We start from the raw sequence: 16,184 nt of genomic DNA, 5'->3' as shown, positions 1-16,184 counted from the left end.
AAATAAAACTGAAAATGTGAAATGTAAGTGTGTGTGTTTATTGATTGTTAATGAGATGAGCTGCTCGTGATCATGGTGTGTGTGTGTGTGTGTGTCAGTGGCGTTTTCCTTTTCTCTCGGTTATGTATAAATAGCACATGTACCAGAGATGTTGTTTTGTTCTGGTTTGTGATGTTCTGACTCACTTTCTCTTCTTTAATCACTTCTTCATGTACTCTTTTGTCCTTGTTTCTTTCACACTATATAATCCAGCGTGATGGTCTTCATTAAGTCTCGGTGGGTTGTCACGGTAACAGCAGACACTAAATTAAAGGGCCGTAATTAGATTTTAGAGTGTGGTGCGAGTTTCACGTGTCGCCGTGTTTCGCCGAAGTGACGTCTGTGTTCTCAATGTGTTCAATTGAGTCGACGTTTGCTCCAAACATTTATTTTAGAGTTAAAGATGCACTGCTTTGGTTGAGTTTAAGTGACATTTTATGTGGGAAACACAATCTGATGCGTTTCTTCTGTTTAGCTCTGCGGTCTTTCTCATGTTCAGTCATTCGTCTCGGAGGTCAGTCACATTAAACACTTTTTCTACGTTTAAAAATTAGATTTAAAAAACTCAAGGTCTAGAGATGTTTGAGTGCTGCAATTCTACAACACAGTCCTAGATACAGCCCGTCAAATACACTCGTTTAGTGCGTCTTTATATAGAAAACAATGGAAAAACAGTGGCGTGAAATGCACAAACGTGACTCATTCTGCTGAAAGAGTCTCAAACCGCAATTGCTTGAGTTTGACTCATTCGCATTGATTATCAATGAAAGCGTGATCATCATCTGTTGTCTAAAAGCGTGTGAATCCACTCAGGATTTCAGCAGGAATCTCTGAGCTGAAAGGCTGCGATGCGAATCTTCTCACGTCGCCGTAAAGCCCCGCAGATCAGCACCGCTGTAATTATGATTCTCGTTTGATTCAAATCCGGCCGGCTCTGTTTGTTTTCGCTCACGACAGCAGTGAAGAAGAGATTCCACAACAAATATCCTCTGCTTCTCATTCTGCGCTTTCATACGACGGGATTTGGTCGCAGGATCGTGATCCCCACTTTTTCCTTTGATTTGTTGGTGTTGTCGTTCACGATCTGGATCAGGCTCAATTAAGAGGGAATATTATATCTGTGATCAAACGCCAGAGGAGCGGCCGAGTGTTTTCAGAACAAACTTCACGCTGGACGTTCTTCGGTAGGCTGTTGATCTCCTGAGATCTTCTCTGCTCTCCTCTGATGTATGTTTCAGTACGATGATGTGCTCCTCACCCACCGCAGCTCACTGAACCCATCGTCGGCATCGAGCTGTTAAAAACTTCATAAAGACTGGAATCAAAGTCTGTCCTTCCCGCTGCAGCTGAGGAGAGCGCTGAACGCCGGACGCTCCAGATATATCATGTTAAAGACGTCATTCAGACTCAGGTGCTGTTTCATTGGAGATGCTTCTTCTAAAGTGGTTTATGCTAATACGTAAATTCACCATGTGCTGTTAGTTTTCCCATAAACACACACTCTTTTGCATACAGCAGCTTGAAGACGGTCGTGATTCGTTTGCTATGTCCTGAATCTTCTGAGATCGTGCGACGACTCTGACCAGAGATTCGCTGGTAATCTTCCCATCCAGTGAACGGTTTAGTTAAGAACAGGACCACTGAACTTGAAAACTGAATCTGTGAATAATTTGTTTATTTGAGCCTGTCATTTCTGATGAACTGCTTGTGCCTGATCTGGTTTTCAGGTCAGCTCAAAGAGAAAGGAGAAAATATCAGCACACGAATGACACCAGAGTAAATAATGACTGAATGTTCAGTGTTAGGTGAATAACTCTTTAAATCACACCTGTGTGTTTGCTGACCGCTTTGAATGTGGGTGTATAAATCACAGCTTCTTGCTAAGAAAGCAGCTTCGCGACGGGTTAATTTGCCCACAGAACAACATGGTAAGCATCTCGATTCGGTGAGGATGGGCCCGTCTTTCCTTTTGTTAGCTTTCCATGGACGCGTGGAACGCGAGGAGACGCGCTGTGATCCCTGCGAGCGCCTGACAGCGGCTTTGAACATTAACCAGACGTGTTCCTCGCCGCCTCCGGCTACGGTCAGACAAGCTCCTCCATTCTCTTTGAGGGAACCTTTGGACATCCTTCACTAGGCCAATGGAGTCAGTCAGAGAGACCTGTGGATTTTTTTTTTTTGTAATTATGCATGCATGGAACTTGAGTAGACACGTATTCATTCATCACAGGAGCTCTTCAAATGAACAAGTGAAGACAGAAAGCTGATTAATAATGTTAAAACTTATATCATGCCTAAACTTCCCCTTGTATCTTCATGTGAGTTTAAACCAGAATTCTTGATGAAAACAGCTCATGATCTGCCTCGAACTCATGTAGGAGATTCTGTCCTCATTGTTAGAGCTTCAGTCGTGGCTCATGTGCCGTCACAGCGTTCAGTAATTCATCCACATACTCTCTCTGTGTCTTTTCTGATCATGTGCTTGTGCTGTTCTTTACAGAATTGGTTCGTTTTAGACATTTCTTAATCTCCTCATTTGTGAAAAGTGATCAGATCTTGAATCAGTTTACAGACACACGTTCGTGCAGGTTTATCCGTGAAGGTGCCAATCATAGCTTTGACTTTCATCGAGATTCACGGCTGTGTTTGTCTCATCAGAACGATTAAATGACTGGTTTGTTTTTCACATCTCTCTCCTGCACCCGTCACACCCTCAAAACATGTTTTCATGACATACGTGAACTCCTACAGAAGACTGATTGTCTCTAACAGGAGAAGTTGCTTCTGTTAACTGTTAAGACGGTTTAATCCACTCGGCTCTGATTTTCGTTTGTAAACATGCAGTGTAAATGTGAAGTAGTGCTGATGACTGTAAGTCACTCACATCGACAGTTTACGTGATGTCTGCGTGATTTTGGTGTGTTTGAGTCATTTGATGTGTAGTCTAGTAGAATTTGCATCGTCATGAACTAAGTTACATTTTCAGATGCTTCCTGAACTTCATATTTGATATGCAGTTGAAGTGGTTCTGTCAAAATCTATTTGTGAAGTTTTTGAATGATAATTTTAAATAAGTCACATTTTGCAATCAGTCGTGAGTCCAATCAGAGTTGGGTTCGTTCGTTAACCTTCAAACAGCTTTTACATACCAGGACTGAATCACCAAAAGATCATCCATACATCCACTAAAGCTCACTACAGGTTTTTTTTTTTTTTTTTTTTTTTTTTTTAAAGTGACAAGTTTACAGTTAATGACAAGTTACAACCCAAATTAGTTGTTTCTAAGTCTTTGTTATTCACTTACAGTATACCAAGTTCTGGTTAGGTTTAGTAATAGTGTTAGGAGTATGTTTTCAGACAGGAGCGTTGAAACCCTAACAGGAACATCTCACTTTGCAAAATCATGTTCATCTGTGGACCCATGTGGAGATTCAGTCAAACTGCTGTGTGAAAATTCTTCTTTTATGACCGACTGAATCATCGGCATATGGGTTTGGACTGACATGAGGGTGATTAATAGTTTTTGGTGAACTCAGAATTTAGCAGTGTGTGATGAGGGTCAGTCACTGAGAAGAAATGACATCTTGAATGTGTCTGTAATGACGTTCTTCTCAAGTGCCTTTAATTTCTCCAGAGTTCGAGATCATTTTCAGCTCTAAAAAACTGCATTTCAGCCACATGAAAGGTCATTTTTCCAGAGTTCAGTCACTTGTTAAACGCTTTGACAGCGAGCGTCACGCCGGCGAGCAGCTGAGACGGACCTTCATCTCCAAAAGAGTTGAAGCACAAACAGTGTGGAGTGTGTGTTATTAACCTTTGACCTCCGCTGACACACCACTGCACTGATGATGAAGAACATCAGCGTCATCTACTTTTGTTCTATGCAGTGTGTCCTGATTCACAGTGATCTTGTTATTGGTGTGAGGTTCAGACACACGCAGCCCTTGTTCCTGCGGTCACCGAGAGGCTCTTGAGCAAAGACGGGCCCTTTCACAGGGCGGTCGGCTCCGCAAAGCACATTAAGTTAGTTGTGATTTCAAAAGTCCAGATGCTCCAGCTAACAGAATGAGGGCAGTCTGGATTTCATAAAGCGTCTCTCTGACTGTCATTCCTGTCTCTTTCATTCTGAAGGCTGCGATTCACACAAGTTGTGGGGACCGGCTTGTGGTCCCCATGGGTACAAAAGCTTATAAATCATACAGAATGAGATTTTTTGAGAAAGTAAAAATGCAGAAAGTTTTCTGTAAGGGTTAGGTTTAGGGGTAGGGTTAGGGTAAGGGGATAGAAAATACAGTGTGGACAGTATACAAACCATTGCGCCTATGGAGAGTCCCCACAAAGATAATAAACCAGACATGTGTGTGTGTGTGTGTGCGCGTTTGCATTTGTTATTCGCCTAATGTGTGTCTTTCAGTTGTGTTGAATTGAGCGCTGTAAGCAGTAAATCTCTGGTCGGCACACAAAGCCTTCTTAAAACCCATTAAATACGTGCACGGTTGCTTTGTGACAGTGTGAATGAAAAGACATTTTCCGTCAGAAGATAATATCAGCGTACAGTAAGTCGTGGCACACTAGTAACGATCCAGACGCATCCGTCTCTCACCGCCGCAGCCGCTTTTATTTCCCTCAATTAGCACATAGTAATGATGTGAATGAATGATGGCCCTGTGTCTCCGGCGCACACGTGTATTCACGGGTTAAATGCGTCTGTACGATTCAGACTCGGTACAAATGTCACCTGTTTACAGGCTAATAAGCGCTTGTGTTTGCCGTCAGGGCTGGTGGCCGTGGGCCGCTGAAAGCTCTTCATCTCCATTATTAACACAGACGTCTTTAAGAGCCGTTTGTGTCTTTCAGATGCCGTTTGAGCTGCTCACGTGTGTTTCTCTGTCTCGTCTCACAGATCGGCGAGAGGCAGCACGTCCTGGTCACTGAGGAGTCGTTCGATGCGCAGTACTTCGTCGCACACAACAAGTTCTACGAACAGGTACGGCTGACCTTTGACCACTGTTATTTTAGTATCTTTGAGATACTGTTATAGTTTTTATTAACGTTTGTAATTTTAGAATTAATAATTTAATTTTAATTTATTTATTGTTATTATTTTTTTAAATACAGTTTTGAAGTGCAACAGTGATGATGTCTGAAGCACTTGTTTTACTTTTAACTTTTAATTCTCACTGAGGGCAACTACAAACATGAGACACATCTGGACAGAAATACTTATTTATGAATCAGAAGGGTTTTTTATTATTATTATTATTATTAAAAAAATAAGTGTCTGTCTACTAGTTTGTTTAAATTTTCTTACAAAATAAATGTATTCATCAAAAAATGTAAAGTTGTTATTTGAATCCAACAGCAAACACAAGATCATCCTGTAAGCACACTTCACTTCAATATAAAATCAACAAATGTTGCATTGAGTTTCAAAGAGTCCATGTAAAATGTACCTCCAGACACTTCCAGATGCATCGGTGCACACCTGTGCTGGAGGTGTTTGAAGTTTGTTTGCAGGTTTGCCTTCAGGCTAAAGCTTCTCTATAAGTGTCACTTTCGTCTGGAAGATTTAGTGGTTTAATCACAACGACATATTTCTCAGTGTCAGAAAATTTACAAGGTACTTTTTGGTATTTTGGGGGCTTGTAGGATCTGAAGTCTACATCGTGATTGTGATCCGAACAAAACAACAAGGCTATTGAGGGAAATGTTCGCAGTGTGATTGTGAACCGAGCGAGGTCGTTTTAGCCTTAGATCGATTCACACAGGTTGTTGTTCATTTGAATCATGATTCAGGTGATCATGAAAGCCTTCTTTTTAATAATGGATATAAAGGAAAGGTAATTGTGACTATGTCTTGTAATTGTTTATATATAGAAAAAAAGTCATGTAGACAATTGCGAAATCTACTAAGAATTCTGACATTTTTCCTCATAATTCCAAGTTTACATATCACTTTTTTGTTTGTTTTTTGTATTTTTGACTTTTTATCTAACATTTTTTATATATATTTTAAAAGTTTATATCTTACAATTCTGACTTTTCTTCTTAGAATTGTACATTGAATATTTGTAATTTCTTAGAATTTTTTAAGAACTTCTCAGAATTCCAAAAAACTGTAGAATTGTGAGAGAAAAGGTCACGATTAACCTTTATACTTTTTTAATTATTATTTTCTTAATCCATGGCAGAAACAAGCTTCCATGTGAGGATCAGCTCTAATCATATATTCAAAACTCGTAGATGAAGACGAATCAGTGCTGGTCTGATGTCAGCGATTTTACGGCGATGATTATCGCTCAGCTTATCACAGATTGCCAGTTTATAAGTATGAAAGTGCAATTGAGATTATGGTCAAGGACAACAACTGAATAAGCTGCTCTCAGTCTGTTCCTCAAACAGAACCGGCACACACAGGTCCGTATGAGCTGCTGTTGTATGGAAAGGAGCGGCATGAACCTTCCTTTTGTTCTGTAAAGGAAACTCCATCATACAGGTTTTGAAGAGAGTCATCTGTTCCTTTAAGGAAGACACTGATGGTACCTGATGTGTTTAGCAGTGTTTTGCTTCCTCTTCTTTCTAAATGCACTTATGTCTTCTGCATTGTTAGAAGCGATTGGTTTCCTTTCTAGCTGGTTAATGGTCTGAAGTGAGACAGATGTTATCCTCAGACCGTTCTCTCAGGTTCAGGGAGAGTGCGGTCGTGAGCGCTGCCACGGCTGTCGGCTTCCCACGGGTCACAGAGGTCACCCGTCCCGCCAGCCGCCATTGATCTTTCCATTATAATGCCCAGCAGAAAGCCATCTCCAGCGCCATTGATTGGGGACGGGCCGCGCATTAAAGGATGGGAGCTCTAATCTGGGATGCGAGCCCTCTGTTTTCTTTTCCTGCTTTTGTTCTCCTTCTTTTCCTTCTTGATCTGCCCGTCTCAAAGCCGGAACGCTCTCCAGAGCGTTTGAGACGTGACTGACCATCCATCAGAGAGAGCCCAGCTTTACTCAGCGGATCACCGCGAACACGGTGCCGATTAAGAGCTCAGCTCAGGTTGTTTGGCGTTTAAGCCGGTCTGCCTTTGAGCTGCCAGCGCCGCGCCAAAGACAAAACCGAAGACGGAGCCGCTCGGAGTCGTCAAGGACTTGCGGCGGCGAGCAGGTTTAAGCATAAACGAGTGAAACATCGGCTTGAAAAGATCTTATGTGAATGAGCGCTGGGCTGGTGCAGAGCCTCTGTGAGTGCAGACGGACACTCATTGGTTCAGTGTTCTCATGCATCGCTCCTTATGGGATTCAAACAACACCATTCCAACTATCGGCCTGGATCTCAGAGACCTCCGTTCCGCACCATCTCATCTCAACTTGCAGATCTACACACCATCGTCTCTGCTCCTCTGTCTAACCCCAACCAAACGGTGGAGAGGCTCCACGTAACCTGCCACGTTACTCTTCTCGCTGGTCCTCCTCCGTGCCGCTCTTGTGTTCTTCAAGGACGCGCTCGCGTTCTCCAGCGCTGCCACAGATGTGCGCTTTCAAAGAGACTCGAGAGGTTCAAAGAAACGTTGTCTTGTCCTCTGCCACGGGCTCTGAAATACCGTTCGCCTTACAATGAGGAGGAGATGGAGACACGATTCGCAATTTCCAGCAGAACGCGGACCGCTCTTAAAGAGTTTCCGGCGCGAGGACTCGTCTCAATAGAGGCGAGACAAAGACGTACGAGCGTTTTGTCTGCCCCTTAAAATGTTAGTGTTTGACCTTCAGGGTTTGTGTAATTGAATGAAAAAGTAAATGGGAAAAAACACTCCTCTCGTATTAAAGTATTAAAATTCACGGCACACGGCAGAGACGGAGGAAAAGGAAAACACATTTATTTCCCCAGCCTAATTGAAAACGTATTCGACAGATCCTCTGATATGTCTGAGTTTTGATGAATCATAATGCGCTTTAAGCTTTCTGCCGAGCCTTTCCTGTCTGGGGAAGGTGGTTTTTACGCTCTGAACTTATCTGCCGCTCAGCGTAATGAAGGCAATTTCAATGTAAACCCCTATAGATCCGAGCGCACAGCTTTTAATCCAATTCAGCCTCCACGCCTGGACTGATTCATCTCCCCTCAGACCTCATGCAGATCTGAAGGTCTCATCTGTCTGGGTCTCTACGGAAAGTCTCAGATGTTCTGGGATTAGAGGAGCGAACGACGACCCGACGCCGAGAACGCGACGGAACGTGCCAAGAAACGAGACGCTTTGTTCATTTTTTCATGTTTTTATCGCTGGATAACAACACTGATCAACACTTACAAGCCCAGTGCTGCTTTCATGGAAATGCACAAAACAGCTCCTGAGGAGCGTGTGAGAATCTTTAATGAGCGGTTTAATGTCTGTGTGAGCAGCGGAGACGTTTGAAAGCAAATGCCCAATGCCACGACTCTGACGTCTCAAGAGCCGTTGATCTCCAGCGTTACGCTGACACGAGGAGATCCGTGCGGTTTGGTTCGGCCCTCACCGTTCAGACACACATTTCACCTGTAGCTTGCAATTTAGTGTTAAATTATGAATTAAATATCATTTTTCATGATGTAATGTCAGTTGAATGTGTTTGATATGATCGGGATCTGCTGATGTTTAATGAGAAGCAGTTCATTGTTATTATTGGAGTTTGTTTCTTTCTGAAGTTTAAACATTTTCCCCTTTCCATTTGTGAGCTGTAGATTGTATGTGTTGCTGAACACTGTAAACGGCCCTGCTTTCCTAGTGATCTGTGTTTTGTTAATGTTCTGTTTTGCGTATGGTGTTATGTAATTAGGGATGCATGTAAGTTTTTCAGTCTGGATCTCATGAGCGCACCTGGAGATTTGGTTTGGTGCTCACCCTGCGTGTCGTGTGACCCATCAAATATTACTTTTATAAAAAAAAAAAAGTGTTATTGTACTTTATTTATTTAGGTTTTAAATAAAATAATAAACAAAATAGTGTGATAATACTAGTATATTGCGGGTTGCCAGCATTGTAGTGTTACAGGCCTATGCGGTGTGGGTTCTTTCTCTATATCCAGCAGCATATAGCCTAGATCACAGGTGTCAAACTCAGTTCCTGGACGGCCGCAGCCTTGCAGAGTTTAGTTCATCCCTGCTCCAACACACAGACCATGTTGTTTTCAAATAACCCTGAAGGACGTGATTAGCTGGATCAGTTGTGTTTAATTAGCATTGAATCTAAACGGGAACTGAGTTTGACACCCATTGCCTAGATTTCGGTTCGAATGGAAATCTTGATCTAAAATGGTGATTGTGTATTGATAGCTGTCAACCAAGTTGGTATGCAAACTTATTTAGCCAGCACATTTCTTATTTTGCTCGTGTATGTGCATCTGCACACCACGTACGTGCATCCATGTAAATGATGCTTATAATGTAATGTTCTCCTTCATGCATCTGCAGGTTCTGGTGCCCAAGAAGCCGGAGTTCAAAGGGAAGATGATCGAGGTGGACATATATGAGGCTGGGAAGCACTACGTGAAGGGTCGGCCCGTGGAGGACGCGCAGGTCTTTACTCCGTCCATCGCTCAGCCTCTTCAGAAGGGACAGGTGTCTGGACTCCCTCAGGTCAGTCTGCTGGACCATCTCGATATGACTGTTTCACATTAGCTCGTTCTACACGTGTCTTTATTCTAAAGATGACAGAACGCTCTGAACGGCTGACTGTGAGAAACTTTCGGTTGCCAGTTTTGTTTGCGGACGGTGGAAACGTTGCCCTCTTATCACAGTTGCGTCTTTTGTAGACTTCATTTCCAGAGTAGTTTTGAGGTGTTTAGAAGCTCGACCACCTTTACGGGTTCAGCTTCGGTCCGACAGCTTGAATGTGATGTAGTAATGATGGGGTTCTTCAGAGACGAGCAGAAGCTGGCGGACTGCACGGTCAGTCGTGCCCAGAGCCTGTGATGGCCAGCTGACCGCTGCGCTGCCAGAGAGTCTGTCTGGAGCAGATCGCTGTGTCTGTCTGCTTCTGAAGAGATGGACGTGACAGATTGGAGGCCGTTTCCTCCGGCCCAGAGTCCAGACTTCACACTCCGTTTGCAGCCTGCTTTACATTAGGACGAGAGTGTGAAATTCAGAGCGTGTTCACAGGTTTACTGATAATACGTGAAACCACCTACACACGAGAATCAGCTATTATAGCACGAGCAAACCAGATCTACGGTGCGTTCTTTAAATGACGTCCTTGAACAATCAGTCAGAGAACTGACGAAAGACGTCATTCCTGCTAGAGGACAGACTAATTGTTTTTTTATCTGTTAATTTAAACACCGTCTGAGTGCTGGCTGTGAGACACACCGTTTCATCTTGTGGTTTTGATCTGCTCTGTTAAAAATTAACCAGCTTATGCTGGCAGCTGCTGTTTTGGAGCTGATTACTATCTGGTTTAAAACGGTTGTTAGTTGGTTCAGTACTGACTGACCATCCACCATCCTCCAAAAACATCTTTACCACGAAATAAGGATGGTTCACACACAAAAAGATCATTCTGTCATCATTTACTCGCTCTAACGTTGTCCCAAACCTGTATGATTTCTTGCGAGGAGCACAGAAGAAGATATTCTGAAGAATCTTTTCAGCTGTTGTTGTCCATACAATAGTCAGCGGGTCCAAAAGTTTCAAGCTCCAAAAGAAACATCAAGGAATAAAGCTCCAGTGGTTTAATCCTAGTCTTCTGAAGAGATCCAGTCACTTTATATCAGTGGAGTTTAAGTGACTGTTTAATCAAAACGATAATCGGCTCCCGATCAAATCCATCAAGGTTATGTGAGTAGCATCAAACCTCACTGGTTACTGATGCGTCACCATTTTGGATTTGGGCCTGAATGTAGATGGATTGATCATTATTTTAGTTTGGTTTGAAGAAGATCATCATGCGGGTTAAATATTCCTTTGGGCAGGTATGAGCCGCCGGTTTGTTGGCAGACTGCCGATCACGGTTACCTCAAGCACAAGTTGCCGGCGTCTTCAAAATGTCTTGCAGTAATTCCGTGGCAGTCTCTTGCATGAATGCTGTTTTTCTATTTTGTTTTACTTCAATGCCCAGCCTGGTTATTGTGTCCAGTTTTGTAAGTTTGTGACTTCTTGAAATCTTGAAGTCTTGTGTATTGTAGGGTTAGTTTTACTAACTCTTCGGCCAATTTGTTGTTAAATGAGGGAGTTACACGACATTTCTGAACTCTATAATGAAGTCCAACGCTTCATATAGAGCAGAAACTTCCAAATGAAGTGTGTCTGAGAGGAGAATGGTGTGAGCGAGAGGTTCTGCCGCTCTGATTGGCTCTCCACACACGTTACTCTGTCATTGCCTGGAGCTCTTGAGTGTTAACTAGTGAACTCGGTCCCATCTAAAGACAGCAGATCGCCGCTGCTTACAGAGCTCATTCCACACCATTAGAGGCCCTCCATAAAACTACTGCACCGCCGCCTCTGAATGAACCACTTCAGCCGTCCTGAGAAGACGAGTCCTTGTGCTTCACAGGCATCAAGAAAGAGTTGCTTCTTGTAGACTGTTGTTTGCATTCAGACAAATATATATATATATATATATATATATATATATATATATATATATATATATATATATATATATATATATATATATATATTTTTTTTTTTTTTTTTTTTTTTTTTTTTTTTTTTTTTTTTTTTTTTTTTTTTTTTTTTCTGAACAGGGTCTGTTGGATGACCGTAATTGCTTACCAGTGTATTTTTCCTCTCTCTCTTTCTTTCTCTCTCTCGTTTTATGGTCTGCCAAGGCAGCAGTAAAATCTGATGGGGTGTGAAATTAAAATGTGTATCACATTTTGAAGCATCATTTAATGTCCTCTGTGTGGACGTGTGTTTCCTCTCCCTGCTAGAAAAATAACACAGCAGTCACAGATTAGCACAGAATGACAAATAGACGCCGTTAAAGCAGTCAGATCATTGCTAGATCGCTCATGGAGGACACACACTCACACAATAATACACACACACAGACACACACACGTCATTCACAACACACTAATGATTATCTCTTGTTAATGATATATATGTATGTATGTGTATATATATATATATATATATATATATATATATATATATATATATATATATATGTATATATATATATATATATTCCCATTAAAAACTTTGAGCTCATTGTGAGGGTCAGAGTTAATAAATTACATTTCAACATGTCATCACATAGTATTTAAATCCTTATTATTATTATTATTATTAATTAATAACAGTGTTACTATTTTTACTGTATTTTGATCAAATAAATGCAGCCTTGGTGAGCAAAAGAGACTTCTTTCAAAAACATTCATAAACCAATTATTTCAAATGTTTGTACCGTAGTGAATTTGAAATTCTGTCATTTATTCCCCTCGTATTGTTCTAAAGCGATATGACACTACATGACATAAGTCACTATTCACAGAAAATCTTTCGGTCTGTGTCACTTCAGATCTAATTCGTATGTACATATGTAACACAAATGAAACACACACAAGACTCGATGTTTGCTGCATCATATATATATATATATATACGATCAGGTCCATATATATTTGGACACTGACACAGTTTTAATAAATTTGGCCCTGTATGCCACTAGAACTAATATAAAATGAAATGGTCAAGATGAAACTGAAGTGCAGACTTTAATCTTTAATTCAAGGAGTTGAACAAAAATATAACATAAAATGCTTAGGAATTACAACCATTTTTATACACAGAACCCACCCCCATTTTCAGGGGCTCAGATGTAGTTGGACAAATAAATATAATCATAAATAAAATGCTCATTATTAATATTTTGTTGAGCATCGTTTGCAGGCAGTGACTTCCTTACATCTGGAACTCATGGACATCACCAGAGACCGGGTTTCCTTCTTTGTGACGCTTTGCCAGGCCTTTACTGCGGCTGATTTCAGTTGTTGTTTGTTTGTGGGTCTTTCTGCCTTTAGTTTTGTCTTCAGCAAGTGAAATGGACATTCAGTCAGGTTGAGAGCACGAGATTGACTTGGCCATTGCAGAGTATTCTGCTTTTTTACCTTCAGAAACTCTTGGGTTTTGTTGTTTTGGGCCATCATCCACTTGTACTGTGAAGTGCCACCCAATCAGCTTTGATCCATTTGGCTGAATCTGGGAGAGAGAGTATATCCCTGTACACTTCAGAATTCATCCGTCTGCTTCTGTCTTCTGTCACATCATCAATAAACACCAGTAACCCAGTGCCACTGGAAGCCGTGCACACTCATGCCATCGCACACTGCTCCACCGTGTTTCACAGATGATGTTTTATGCTTTGGATCATGAGCTGTTCCAAGCCTTCTTCATACTTTTTTCTTCCCGTCATTCTGATACAGGTTGATCTTAATTTTAGCCGTCCAAAGAAAGCTTTTCCAGAAGTAGTCTGACTGTTTTTTTTGTTTTTTTTTTTTAGATTTTTCAGTTTTTTTTGGCAAAGTCTAATCTGGCCTAGCTTGCACCTCGTGGTGAACCCTCCGTATTTGCTCTGGTGAAGTTTTCTCTTGATTGCAGACTTTGACAGTGACTCTCTACCTCCTGAAGAGTGTTCTTCACTTGGCTGGATGTTGTGAAAAGTTTTTCTTTACCATGGAGAGGATCCTCCAGTCATCCACTACTGTTGTCCTCTATGAACATCCAGGTGTTTTTATGTTGCTGAGATCACCAGTGTGTTCTTTTTTTTTGGCCATTCCTAATGTCTCCTGCGATCTCTCTGATGAATTTCTTTTGTTTTTGAAGCATAACAGCATGCAGAGCTTTTTTGACCGCATGCTATGGGTTCAGAGCAACAGCTTCCAAATACAAATGGCACAGTTAGAATCAACTCCAGACCTTTTACCTGTCTAATTGATGTTGAAAAAATAAAGGAATAGCCCACAACTGTCCATGAAACGGCTTTAGAGTCAACTGTCCAATTACTTGTGGTGTTGTTGGACAGGGGGAGGTAAATATTAAAGAGCTGTAATTCTTACTCTTTCCTCCAATTGTGATGAGAATATCCGATCTCTAACCTCCCAGACAGTCTTGTGGAAACCTGCGCTTCCCAGTACTGTAAATGCAATGTGACATGTTTCTTTTTTTGCCAGTGCCCACGGTCATTTTATTCTATTTTCACTTGCTTGTCAAAAGCTCACATTGCTTTAAAGAGAGCCGACCACCTGCTGCCACAGATTCATCATCAGTGAGAAAGAGAGCTTTGACTGCTGATTTATGGAGCTGTGGCTGCAGTGAAGCGGAAGCGGCTGACAGGAGGAGGAGCGGAGCGGAGCCGTGCAGGTGTGCGCTTGTGTCTTCTGGCGCTAACGCTGCACTCGCCGACCTCCAGCACTGATCCCAGACCTGCTCAGGAGAGGAGAAACTCTGGAGCTGCTTTCAGATCCCTGAACGCTCAGCAGAGATGAAGCTTTAGATGACATGCTGAAGTGAAGGTGTGACTGTCCCTCAGAGAAGCACAGAAGTGAATTAAGTCAAGACGATTGACTTCCGTTCCAAGTTGTTCCTCAATGAACCCCCAGCATCAATATACAGTAGCCAACAGTGGATCAAAAAAAGTTTTTTCAGAGTTGTCCTACGACGAGAACGTGCGTTGTTTTGGTTACAGGACAACTTTGATGAAAGGTTTTGATCCACTTCAAATGTTGACTACTGTAGTGCTGACATCTGCTCACCTTCACTTTACAGAGAACTTTCCACTGACCTTCTGTCAGATGATTTAAAATGACATTAGAGAACTTTCTTGGTTCATTGATCTGCTCCTTTTGAAAGTCATGATTGAGATCTGTTAGTACTGTAGTTCCCGTGTGGATGAGGACCCGTTACTGCATCCATCAATGGCCAGAGCTTCAGTGACTGTCCTCCACTGGTCCAGTGTGTGTTTGTGCTGTTTACCCTGAGAAATAGCGGCCGTGTGTTTGTCGCGGTGACGTTCTGTGACTGTGAAGCGTCCCGCGCCTGTGCTAATGATGTGGAACGCTGCAGATCTGGGACTTTCTTCTGATTGTCTGTGTTTGTATGAGAGGATCTTAAATGTTTCTGTGTTCTCCCATGACGAAACCACTGTTTGTTTGTGTTTATTAGGGGCTAATTACAATCGCTAGTGTTAACTGATGTTAATTGATGGGTCAGGAAGGACTAATTGGAAGATTCCCCAGAGAGAGTGTGTGAATAAGTTTATGAGAGGATTGGGCTCATAACACAAGTGTGTGTGTGTGTGTGTGTGTGTGTTCAGCGCTCATGACTGAAACTGCTCTAGACACTGGAGAAAACAAGAGAGAAATTCAAAGAGGTCAGTGCTGAAAGACACGCTGCTGTGTGTGCGTGTTTCTTCAGTGGCGATTGCTGGACCTTCACATCATCTGGTGAGGCGTTGGCCAGGTTTTCCCTGCCGACACTGTTTCTGTGAGGATGTGGACACGTCCTCTGTCTCCAGCTTCACCCGTCTCATCCTACACACATCCTTTAGAGAGACTTTAGACGTCTTCTCTACAGCACATCTTGATGATTTCTGCAGATGTTTGTTATCTGGATGTGTGTGAATGACATCAGCTGTATTAATGTTGTGAGCAGGTCAGTCTGTGTTGTGAAGTAAATGTGTTTTTGTACATGTTTAGATGATCTGTTTTCAGCCTCTGCAGTAAGTGTATCTCTGACATCTGTAAACACTCAAAGTACATTTGTTAATTGGTTGTTCGTCATAAATCAGTGCTTACTAAATAGTTGTGGCTTTATATATTACATGATTTCTTGGTTTAATGCAACGTTTGTGTTCACTATTTAAAATAGCAACATGTGAAGTGAAATATCAGCCATTGCTTCATGACAGCAATCAGGTCTTAAGACAAGAATAGAGGAAAGCAGAGGCAGTGGAACAAGATAAACTTCAAGTGTCTTAAGAGATTGTTATAGGACATATAGTTAATTACCAGCGTGCGGTCAAGGCAGCTAGAGTGCAATATTTTCTGACTTAACTGTTTTTAGAATTCACACATTTTTATTTGGGGTGGGGGGGGGGGTTTGTGAATAAACAGCGCTCTTTCCACCTTCAATTAGAATTTTGAACCCCTTTCTTTCTGATCATGCTCATCATTTGAGAGATACTACTT

The 16,184-nt window shown here is 41.9% G+C and overlaps 1 protein-coding gene across 1 annotated transcript in view; it reads left to right on the top strand.

Moving 5' to 3' along the window:
- Positions 1-16,184, top strand: part of cdkal1 (CDK5 regulatory subunit associated protein 1-like 1) — a 239,802-nt gene that overhangs the window by 217,035 nt on the left and 6,583 nt on the right. Inside the window, exons 13-14 of the mRNA XM_051131261.1 lie at positions 4,943-5,026; positions 9,469-9,633. Coding sequence (XP_050987218.1) covers positions 4,943-5,026; positions 9,469-9,633 — 249 coding nt within the window. The remainder of the gene's footprint in view (positions 1-4,942; positions 5,027-9,468; positions 9,634-16,184) is intronic.

Source organism: Labeo rohita, chromosome 16 (assembly GCF_022985175.1).
Source record: "Labeo rohita strain BAU-BD-2019 chromosome 16, IGBB_LRoh.1.0, whole genome shotgun sequence".
NCBI lineage: Eukaryota > Metazoa > Chordata > Actinopteri > Cypriniformes > Cyprinidae > Labeo > Labeo rohita.
The sequence above is the reverse complement of the archived record's forward strand: the minus strand, read 5'-3'. Positions and strand labels throughout refer to the sequence as shown.